The 12431-nt window shown below is 44.8% G+C and overlaps 1 protein-coding gene across 1 annotated transcript in view; it reads right to left on the bottom strand.

Annotated features, from left to right (window-relative positions):
* Positions 1-472: 472 nt before the first annotated feature.
* The window catches only part of mpped1 (metallophosphoesterase domain containing 1), a gene marked incomplete at its 3' end in the record, with an annotated part of 90653 nt that continues 78694 nt past the window's right edge, over positions 473-12431 (bottom strand). The window contains exons 5-7 of the mRNA XM_084161124.1: positions 2789-2900; positions 1322-1435; positions 473-594 (exon numbers count right to left, since the gene is read on the bottom strand). Of these exons, the coding sequence (XP_084017250.1) occupies positions 473-594; positions 1322-1435; positions 2789-2900 (348 nt within the window). The remainder of the gene's footprint in view (positions 595-1321; positions 1436-2788; positions 2901-12431) is intronic.

Raw genomic sequence — 12431 nt, 5'->3', positions numbered from 1 at the left:
TGAGAGTTATCCAGTGTCTTCTTCTGAGAGAAAGACTGTGAGTCCAAACAATGACACAGCAGACAAAGTTCCCCCTGTCCTCTTCTCTATCTGAGAGCCAGATCAGATTGTCAGTGCAGTAGAAGTGCAACAGAAGATTTACAGACTAATGCTGACATCTGGGGTCTGTCTTTTGCCTTACTTTCCAGTTTGTAAGAGCTTTTGTTGAAATAAAGACAGTACATAAAAGAACATCAATGGATTTGCCAAGTGAGGATTGGCAACAGCGCCTGTCTCTCTAGACATACACATTGTCCGTAAGAGACTTGGGCGTGTGTGAATGTTGTGCTACACACACACACACACACAGCATCTATTAGAGCCTTGAATATCTACACTACTCCACCACACCTGCCCACCACCCTCACCTACCTGCCTTCGCACCACTAGGCTCCTGATTGGAGGGGGGCTCAGCAGGGCGGGGCTTCTCTAGTCATGTGGTCCTGGTGGGATTGGGCAGGTCGAAGACGATGGGCGGGTTCATGGGCTGGAAGTTGACGGTGCAGGCCGAGGCGTTGACGAACGTGGTGGTGCCGTCAGTCATCATACCATAACCTGGAGGAGGTAGAGGAGAGAGGAGGGGATACAACTATCAGAGCGGGAGATAAAGACTGTTACAGTAACACTCATTTATTCATTGACTTCTTTCCACTCTCTCTACATTTCCCTTTATTGACACAACTATCCGCATCTAACACTTACAGCGGCAACTGCATCTCGCTTGACATGTAGCAAATGTTTTACAGGTGAGATACGTTTTGCCTTTTTAGATCACTCATAATGAACTGGTCTTATGAATGTGTGACAAATGACAAAAGCTACAATTCCTTTTTTCTCCCTTCTTCCTTGCTCCCAGTCTATCGCAGTCCCACTCAGATCCACACACAGGGCTAAATCCAGCCTGTTCCTCCCTGTGATCTAGTTACTAATCTGGTCCTCTCCGATGGGGCCATGGTGCTCCAGAGGACCCACACTGACCCGCTAACCCCAAAAAAGCATCTCTCAGCCTGGAGAGAAGGCCTCTCAGCCCCCCCCTTACAAGTCTGGATGAGATGCCACGGTACCACTTATAGGCATAATATATGACTCTTTAATAGAATCAAATACAGCATCGTTGCAAGAAACCATAAACAAGTCATAATGATGTATTCCAAAGACCTTGTGCTACAAGATCAATAATCTGATTTAAATATGCAGGTTTGTGTAGCAGTATGAGAAACCTAATTCATACAGAATGAAAGTGTGTATGTGCGTTTGTGTGTGTGTGTGTGTGGGTGTGTACCTTCGTGGATGTGTCCGAACACATGTAGTTTGGGCTGTACTCTCCTCTGGACAGTGTTGAGTAGCTCCATACAGCCCACGCGCTGCATCTTCTTAGGAACCCAGTCCAGGAACCCTACAAAGAGACAGCAACACAACACACATCAATAACTGCATAGTAAACATTGGTGATATAACATACAGACACATGACTACACCCCATATACACATTAAACCCCACCAATATTATAATACACTATTCCAGAAGCCCTGTAGAGAATAGAGATGAATCACACACATTCTGCTACACACACCGCTGCACTCTGCTCCACGCAGTGTGACGTGTGTGAGAGAGACTGATTTAGTGTCACTATAGGAAGCATACTGCTGAGTCAATAGAAACACTAACAATACTTTTCTTTCTTCTGCCATGCACACATTGGTGGTGGATGGGGTTACACACACTGGAGGTGCTTTGGAATCTAGTGAAAAGCTCGAAATAAGAAAATGCAATTCAGCTAAAACCCCTTCAAATCACTTTGGGTTACTTTACAAGTCTGTGGATACTTTTGTGATGATGTGGAGAGTTATGGCTCCGTCTCCATTTCTGGACACTCAACTCTAATTATCTGCTTGTTTTAAGGCAGCTGGTGAGTATACAGCTTTTATACAGCTTTTTCCCCTCCTGTGTAACTTCCTCCTCAGCGCTAGATAAAGAGAGGCCATATTTCTCCTCCATCTCCGTTCCATCGCTTTATCGCGCCCCATAAAAGACGACAGGTTTTGCCGCAGTGCGAACGAACAGCGTCTCTCACTCTTTTACTCTGTCCCTTTTCACCTGTCCCTCGCTATCTGCTGTCTCTTTCTCTTCCTCTCTCTCTAGACCGTCCGTCTCTCTGTAGCTCTCTGTCCGTCTCTCTACTCGCTCACTCCTCCCTGTCCTCTTCATTCTTTCCCTCTGTCTCTCCCTCCTTCTCTCCCTCTCTCTCTCTCCTCCTCCTCCCCAGCCTCTCTCTATCCCTCTCTCTTTGTCTCTCCCTCTAACACGCTTTAGTGGCCCGCTGTAGCTGCTCCATATGCTGGTGGCTTATGAGGAGAGGGGAGCTGGAGACACTTGGCTAAACTGAACGGAAAATAACTCCCTGTGTTTAGAGGCGAGACGCCACGCTGGAGCCACAGAAATCAATCACACACACTCGTTTGAGCATCTCCCAGCTGCAGCGGGAGATGAGGTGTGAAAGTGTGCGTGTGTTATGCAAATGTGTATGTAAGTGTGGGTAGATATTTACACGAGGATGATAACAGGAATAAATTACAGATTATTCAAAAAGTATGACTTATTTGACAATCTATCAAAGCATTGGGTCTGCGCACATGTGTGTGTGTGAATGTGTACATATGTGCGTGTGTATGTAACGCGTGTGCATACGTGTGTGTGCGTGCGATGCTGTCTCATGATTGTTTCCCCCAGGTGTAATGTGTCCCTCACCCAGTGGGGGGCAGTGTGTGACCAGTATGTCGGTGGAGTCGGGGATCTGGTTCCACTTGTCCAGCAGAGCCTGACCTCTTGGCAGGTTGAACCCCCAGCCATAATACCATGGCTGCCTGGCTCAGAGAAAGAGAGAGGAGAGAGAGGAGAGAGAGAAGAGAGAGAGAGATTAATACAGTATATCATATCACTGTCAAAACAATCATCCATCAGATCATAATCATCATCTCTAATAAGGCTGAGCCCTGCGGGGGAGAGCCTGCTGGGGGACAGATTAAGAGCCAAAATGGCACTTAACCTCTGAACCTCAATCATCTGCTCTGACAAATCAAATCAACTCCCTCCCTCTAAACTTAAATTAAACACTACTGCTGCCACGTACAAAGTGCAATAGCATGAATTAGACAGAACCTTAGAGACGCAGGCAGAAAGCACTAGGCTATAAAACCTCAACATTAAACATTAACGACCGCTTGATTCAACAGTCGGCATTGGAGCCTCCCAGGAAGGGAGGGGAAAAAGAGGAGAGGAGAAAAGAGAGGGACTTGATGGCTGGGTCCGTGTCCCTTCACTCTGATAGCGGACGCCTCCAGTGTGTGAGTGACGGTGGAGAAATTAACATGTCACTAACAATGAGTCCTCAGATCCATCTTCCTCTGTACCGTAAGGCGAGCCACGCGTGTGTAACCACGATGACGCCGCCGTTAGCTCTCGTACCGCCGGCTTTTTATAATTTGCAGAGAGCAGTCACTCGAAACGCCAACTTTAATCGGCGGCACGCCGTCCATCGCTTGGCGCTTCAGTGTTCAGTGAAACGTCAGATGGTGGGTGTTTTATCATTTCCTGCCCGTCTGTGTATGTATGCAAGCGAGAGTGTGTGTGTGTGGGGGGGGGGGCACACACACACACACACACACTTGATTAAAGAGACCTAGTCATATAATACAGCCGGATACATTTGGTGTTGGTCCCAACCCTGGGGTCACCGCCTGAGAGAGGTCAAGGAGACAGAGTGAGAGATGCATTATGGGAAACGGTGTCCCATTTCAGCTTGAATCTACTCCATTTAAATTCCATCACTTTGGGACATCAGAGCCTAAACACTTGATGAAATGTCTGAAGTTCCCAGTGAATGCAATTTCAATAATTTACACAGTGAATTTTAAAACATTTAAATTGGCCTTAGCATATTAATTGGGCCGGTTAAATATTCATGTTCTTCTTAACATGGATGTCTCAATTAAAATGAGATGAGCTGCCAGTCTCTTCTGCGTCCCAAATGGCACCCTATTCCCTAGTGCACTACTTTTGACCAGAACCCCTATGGGCCCTGGTCAAAAGTAGTGCACTATATTGGGAATAGAGTGACATTTGAGACGCAACCTCTATTGATGTGCCCCCATCCATCCCCTCTTCATATCTGAATGGAGAGATGAAGAACAAGCGAGGGATGAGAGACAGGGGAAAAGCACTTTTCTCTGGTAATCGCTATTGGACTATAATTTTCCTAACAGAGGGTTAGATAAAGAGAGAGAGAGAGAGAAAGAGAGAGAGAGAAGGGGGGGTGGAAAGCGAAAAAGGGGAGATGAGAAAGAATCAAGGGGCTTTTGAGAGAGACATGGAGATGGAATGAGATAGAGATGAAGGGAATGAGAGAGAAAAAAGTGAGTTTGTTCTTTCGGTTTCCACTTACAGCTCGTCTCAAGTTAAAAGTCTGGGATTTTCTACCACTAGGGCCAAAATCACATGCTATACAGTATCTAACATGCTAGCAGATACCCATAGACTTCCAGTCATTGCGCTAACGCTAGTTAGCATTGGATCGCGATACTACTACCAAGTTCCTTCATACTGGGCACAGAGACATAAAAATGGTATCCACAAGTTCATCTGACTCTGAAAGTTCACCTGACTCTGAAAGTGCACCTGACGTTGAAACTTCATCTGACGTTGAAAGTTCATCTGACTGTATTCCTTTAAGACATGGACCATATAAAACGTCATATGTCAGCAGTGTAGCATGTTACATCCTTAACACAGTAGCTAAAGGAAGATACACTCACAGTAAAATCAGTGTAAAATTCATTCCAGGAAAAACCCTGATTCTTCTGTTTGCCGTCTAAACACGAAAACTAAAAGAATATAATACCGTGGATAACATCTCTACTATATAAATATGATTTGACCAGGAAAGGGATTAGAATATAACTAGCGTTTTTTGGTGCAGTTAGGTAGGATAATTGGGGACGTGCTCAGCGTATTAAAGATTGTTAATACCCAAGGTTTGTTATTTGTTACAGATATGAAAAAGAAGGAAACAGATGTTTGAGTTAGCGCGCTGGATCCCTAGGCGTCGTCTAGGGGCAAAGCAAAGCACACTGGGAAAAAAACAACTTTTCCCCCTTTCTTTTCTGAAGCGAGAGAGAGAGAGAGAGAGAGAGAGACAGAGAGAGAGAGAGAGAGAGAGAGAGAGAGAGAGACTGACAGAGAGAGAGAGAGAGAGAGAGAGAGAGAGAGAGAGAGAGAGAGAGAGAGAGAGAGAGAGAGAGAGAGAGAGAGAGAGAGAGAGAGAGAGAGAGGTTGTGTCAGGTTTACCCAAAACACCACTTTACTTAACAGGGTAATATTATAGAAGGTTTGAAAACAAATAAGAGATCAGTCTCGCTCTCGGGAATGCGTGTGTGTAACCATTTCAGTGAGTGTGTGTGTATATTTCTCCATTCAGAAGCCTAATGATATCATTAGAGAAAGCCCATGAATGATTAACGAATAAGGCAGTGCTGAGAGGCGTGAGGCGTTAACCACACACACACACTTTGGTTAACTTCACAGTCGTTAGGAAGAAAAACACCACGCCAGAAGAAGAGGAATTTTAAATCTAAATCAATTCCAGACTTATCCTGAGGTCTAGAGAGGAACAGGCTTGGTGAGAAAGAGAGAAAGATACAATAGAGAGAAAGAGAAAGAGAGGGAGGTGGCTTTAGTGATGTTGTGAGACAGAGGAAAAGAGAGAGGTAGAGAAAGGGAGGTAAAGAAAAACAGAGAGAGAACACAGAAGAGAGTGGTATCTATACAGTATAGAACCAGTCTGGGTTCCCTCTATACATCTTTTGACAAACAGTGTGAAGAGAAGCGGAACAGGAAGATGGAATAGATGATGAGAGACAGCTAATGAATGTGTGTATGCTCCAGGAGTGTGTGTGTTCATTTCAAGTTTGCCATTTCTCAGAGAAGCAGAGTGGATGCAGTCACACCCCACCATCATCACCTCAGCTTGAGTTAATTAAGAGCTACTGTCGACTTAACGACCCTAATAACAGCCTGTGAGGAAGGGGAGGAACACACACACCCACACTGAGTCACGACGTACACTCTGCTTGTGTGCTCTTATTAGACTGTGTGTATGTGTGTGTACGAATGTGTGTGCGCATCTGGGTAATACTAAAGGGGGTTGCTGTCACTCGTCACTCCTAAGATCGGAGTTCTTCTTATTAAACGCACCCGCCTCCCCGCACCACTTGACGTGTGTCTTCGTATATGATGCCCCCCCCCCCCCTTCACTACCCCCCGCAGCTAACCTCGTTAAGAGCCTGTTTCAATTAAAAGTGTTCCGAGGTGGGAGACCATTGGGACTCCGCTGCTCAGATAGAGGTCAACAGAATTGCTTAGAGATGCTATTAGTGTCTTCCTGTTCTCATTCACTCATTCACTAGCCTGGAGGCTAGGTGGGCTAGTTCAAACACAGGCTACTGACTGTTAACACTACTTACTATTACAGGTTAATTACACACAAACAATACATTATTAGATACTATTAAATACTACTAGATACTCTTATGTCTTCTGATTGTCTGATATCTCCTATTGTCTTCTTTAGTCTACTTCATGAGCCAATCAGGAGACATTTTAAAATGAGTCAGTTTAAGAAGTAGCATCAACACTGCTTCTGTCCCATTCTCTCTATCACACAAAATAGGATTAAAATATTTGAATAGGACAGTTATAAGTTAATTTACAGACGCACACACACACAGCATGCGAGAGTTTGACTCCAAAAAGACACTATTTCAAATGTTACAGAGAAATACGTTTCTTTCTCTTTTCCATTATTAATCCCAACTCTAAACCAACTAAACCTTTCCCGGCGCACACTATTCTCCCTCCTGCATACAATGGTTAATGTACAGACTTTGATGTTTAATCACGACTACCACACACACAAGCCAGTCCACCCGGCAAGATTGATCCTCACAGCAGGACTACTGAGACACAGGGAGGAGGAGAGATGGAGGGAGAGGGAGAGGGGGAAGGAGAGGGAGAGGGAGAGGGAGAGGGAGAGGGAGAGGGAGAGGGAGAGGGAGAAAGACAGACACTGATGCAGAGAAAGAGAGGGAGATTGAAAGAGAGGGAAAGAAACGGAGTGGAATAGAGGGAAAATAAGAGATTGGGAAGGAGAGAGAGAGAGAATGCTGAAAGGCAGAGTACTGTATATCTGACTCGGACAATAAGGAGGATATAAAATGTGACAGGGCCCGGCCCAGCCTGCAGTAACTGAAAGGTCGCTGGTTCGATTCAGCCATTCTGCCCTTGAGCAAGGCAGTTAATCCCCAACAACGACTGCTCCCCGGGCGCCGATGATGTCGATTAAGGCAGGCCCCCGCACCTCTCTGATTCAGAGGGGTTGGGTTAAATGCGGAAGACACATTTCGGTTAAATGCATTCAGTTGTGCAACTGACTGGGTATCCCCTTTCCCTGTGTGAGCTACAGAACAGTCCTTACTTCAACACCACCGTAACCTCCCGCTCTTCCTGTCACCATCTTTCTTCATTTCCCCCTGTCCTTCTTTAATCTTTCATGCTCCATCTTCATTTTATTGGATCTATCAGTGTACCATAACTCTATCCATTTATTCCTCCTTCTATATGTTTGGTCATCTAGTGAACACCCATTCTCTCCCTCCCTCTCTTCCTGTCTAATCTCACCTCTCCACCTCTTTACCTCCAACTGCCCCCATCCCCCCTTCCACTCTCTCTGTGGAGAGGCAGATTGGGGACATAATGGCCCTCAGCGTGACTTATGTAACACCCAGCAGGGTCAGGAGGAACCGAGGAGCACCGGGCTGACACACACAAATGCACGCATGCTATGCATACATGCTCCAAATTCTGAAAGAAATATGAATACACACAAGACACCGAAACAGGGAAACTTTATCCGTAAATGTTGACCCATGGGAAATCAAGCAATGCTGTTGAGTCAGTCTCTCCTCCCATCTTTCCCTCTCTCAGCGCCTGTGTGTGTGCCTCTGTAGTGGTTTAATTGCAGGCGAGCGGTGAGCGCAGTAGGGGTCTAAGCACTGGGTGGGTGGAGGATTAGGTGACGGACTACCACCGAGCTCTCATCCACTAAACACAGTACAGTACACTCACTGAGTTACACCAGTCAATGCCTGGCCCCAGGGCTTACACAAACACACTGACACACAAACACACACCTGCACAACTCCCTCTGAGCTGATATACACATTTTGTTCTACACAGACACACCCCTATCCAGCAGTAGTCTCAGTGTCCAACCATCCTAGCGAAGCTGGAGCAGACCAAGGTGGCATCGCAAAGCCCATCTGTGACAGAGTGCAGGGACATCTGCCCACACACACACACACACACACACCAAGCCTCATCAACAAAACAGTGATGGGTACAGAGACACTTGTCTTGTGTGAAGTCTGAAAGGCCTGGTTCTCTGGCCCAGCAGCAAACAGCCTCACAGCTGTGCTCATTCGCAGCTTTCACACTCATCATCAGCAGCAGCAGTACACAACCCAAGAACCCCCCACACCTTCAATGTTAGGTTTAAAGCCATAAATGTGTTCTTACAGGGTTTTCTAAAAGGAGAGCATATATTCTGTCAGTAAAAATCTAATCTTTATTAAACTAGCAGCAGCACACAACAATATTATACAGCTGTGAAGCTGCCTGTACATTTCCTCTCGAAAATCTACATTTCTTTGTCAAATCAAGCTGGTTTCATCCATTCCAACAGGGAGCCCCGTCAATGAAGCGCAGCTGCTGTCTAAACCAACCACTAACCCCCACCTCCCCCCCATAAATCCCAGAGCTCCCACCTGTGTTTGTCACACACCCCTCACCCGTCCCTCCCGCTCTTCCTCTCTCCCTCCATTTCTCCCTCCGGTCCTCTCTCTCTTCCATGTCTACTCCTCCACTGTGCCATTCATTCTGCTTGTTTGGTGAAATGCTGAAACATCGTTCCCACCGCCCCGTGTCGATCACACACACACACTCACATGCACAAACACTCTCTCACACACTCACATGCACACACACTTTCACACTCACAAACACACTTTCACACTCACAAACACACCTGGCAGGTCTCAGTCTCCCTATAGACTGATTCCCACATTTAATAAAATGCAGGCAGACTTCCTCTACAGGGGAACGATGAGGGATAGAGGGAGTGAGGAGGGGAGAGGAAAAAAGAGGAACAGAAAGATAGTATATACTGTAGGGAGAAGGAGAGACAGATAGACAAAGACAAAAAAGAGAACGATGAATTAGAAATGGGGGAAAAAGAGTGATACAGACGTACCACCAGACAGATAAAGACAGAGAAATGAGAGACAGAATGACAGACAGACAGACAGATAGATCGATCGATCGATCGATCGATCGATCGATCGATAGCTGTGGGGAAATTGTGAGAGGGAAAGCGAGAGAGTGACAGAGGGACTCATGCGTAGGGTTAGTGACAGATGACTAGACGTGTATCTTGTTCCTGCTCTCCTCTCTTCCTCTGTCACTCTCTTCCTCTCTCTCTCCTGCCTGCTGCTGTTGCTCTGTAATCAAGTTGGATGTCAGAAAAGACAAATGCATCTCTGCCCTCCCTCGCTTTCCTCTCCTCCGTGCCTCTCCCCCTCCCACTCTCTCTCTTTTTTAGGAACAGTTAGAAAAGTAAGGATCAGCAGAAACTAGCCCAGTCAGAATCTCAGAGGAAACAGTGTTTGATCAGGGACTGAGCCTCTCACACACATCTCTCCTATACCTGTGCTATAGCTTATGCTTCACTTATGATCTGTCAATTGTAAATCTGCACACACATCAAAACTACAACAGTGAAATGCATTAAAGTGGGACTTACGAAAGTGTAAGGGTTGGGGTGAGGTGTGACCCAGGTGCGGTGCAGGATAGACAGTAGGCAGTAGGCAGAGATGGTGAAACAAGGATCTTTACTGGTGGTCCCGAAGCCAAAATACAAAATAACGGACTTATCACGATAAAAATAAGTCTCCAAAAACCATTTGACAGCCAAAATACGAAATACTACCTACGACTGAAACAAATAACGAAACAGGGAGAACACTTCTCAAGTACCTGTACATAGATCTCCGATCAGACACTGAGTAGTACTGCTGGACATAGAGAAACTAGCAGAGAAAACTGAGCAAGGGAACACAGGGAAGTGAGGGAATAAATACACAGGTGAACAGATAGACACAGGTGACACCAATAGGATACTGATTAGTCCAGACTGTGAGTGAGGAGGTGCCTAAGGTTGTCGGAGGATGACACCTAGTGGGTCTCTCTGGAACTGCGACCCCCTGCTGTAACAGGAAAGACTTCTAGTAGTTAAACATACACACCACTTAGCAGGAACTTAGGGCTACACAACAGAATATGGCATCTGGGTCATTCACTATCGTATTATCACTAATATTTCTGGGTCATTCACTATCTTATTATCACTAATATTTCTGGGTCATTCACTATCTTATTATCACTAATATTTCTGGGTCATTCACTATCGTATTATCACTAATATTTCTGGGTCATTCACTATCTTATTATCACTAATATTTCTGGGTCATTCACTATCGTATTATCACTAATATTTCTGGGTCATTCACTATCTTATTATCACTAATATTTCTGGGTCATTCACTATCGTATTATCACTAATATTTCTGAGTCATTCACTATCGTATTATCACTAATATTTCTGGGTTGTTCACTATCGTATTATCACTAATATTTCTGGGTTGTTCACTATCGTATTATCACTAATATTTCTGGGTCATTCACTATCGTATTATCACTAATATTTCTGGGTCGTTCACTATCGTATTATCACTAATATTTCTGGGTCGTTCACTATCGTATTATCACTAATATTTCTAGGTCGTTCACTATCTTATTATCACTAATATTTCTGGGTCATTCACTATCGTATTATCACTAATATTTCTGAGTCATTCACTATCGTATTATCACTAATATTTCTGGGTTGTTCACTATCGTATTATCACTAATATTTCTGAGTTGTTCACTATCGTATTATCACTAATATTTCTGGGTCATTCACTATCGTATTATCACTAATATTTCTGGGTCGTTCACTATCGTATTATCACTAATATTTCTGGGTCGTTCACTATCGTATTATCACTAATATTTCTAGGTCGTTCACTATCGTATTATCACTAATATTTCTGGTGTTTTACATCACACCATATATCAGCAAGTGGAGCTCTGAAACTAAATCAGGCTAAAAGCATTTCTTACTGTATTAACCTGAGAGAATGAGGAGGAAGGAACACTTTTATTGACAACGTTTCAGCAATTTACGGCCCTTTTTCAAAATAAGAATTTATAAGTTACAACACAGTTGCCGATACAATCTCAAGCAATATGCAGTAAACACAATTATATCACCCTCTCTACCTAATCAATAGACTCCTCACAAGGTTAGAATATATTAAGACACGTAGTCACACTATGACATGTCTGTCATGGATTCCTATGAAAATACAATGTCAGGAACTTGAAACCCTACCTCTTTAAGGAATACCTGGAATAGTATAAAGTAATCATTCTACCACCACCACCCCCCCCCCCCCCCCATAAAAAAAAAAAAGTGGTTGTCCCACTAGCTATCATAAGTTCAATGCACCAATTTGTAAGTCGCTCTGGATAAGAGCGTCTGCTAAATGATGTAAATGTAAATGTAAAATGTAACAGAGTTACTGTGCATGGTCATGAAATGCTCTGTGAGTTTCTCCAGATTCTGTAGCTAACTACCCCGAACATAGAACCCCCTCCTCTCTCACCCTCTCTCCCCTCCCTCTCTTCCCCTATCCCTGGCTGGGTAGTGTGAGATACTGAGAGATGACAAATCTGCTGGGTCCTGACAGACGACTTCATGCCCAGCGATAATGAGCTCCCGTCGGATGCTGCTCTCACAGGATGCAGAGACACGTTACACTAATGTTGCACTAACGTTGCTGCTAGGGTGGGGGATTTCATGTGGAAGTCCACATGCCACATGCCGCCACCTATGTCTACTCCCAAAGTGGATACACTTGAGAGAAAGAGAGAAACAGAGAAAGGAAGGAGAAAATGAGAGAAGAAGAGAAACATGGAAAAAAGAGAGACTGACGGACAAACAGACAGACAGGAAAATTGGCAGACAAAGAAAGACTAAGGGGATGAGGAAGCGAGTCTCTCTGTGGATGTAAGTGTGTGTGTGTTCAATGTGTGTGTTTGTCAACAGCATGTGTGTGTAGAGAGGTAGGGGTGTAGGCAGCGCCTGCTTTCAACATCCTGTAAGCCTCCCTTGTTGCAG

Source organism: Coregonus lavaretus, assembly GCF_964263955.1.
Source record: "Coregonus lavaretus genome assembly, chromosome: 5".
Taxonomy (NCBI): Eukaryota; Metazoa; Chordata; class Actinopteri; order Salmoniformes; family Salmonidae; genus Coregonus; species Coregonus lavaretus.
This window is presented reverse-complemented; position numbering and strand designations above follow the sequence as displayed.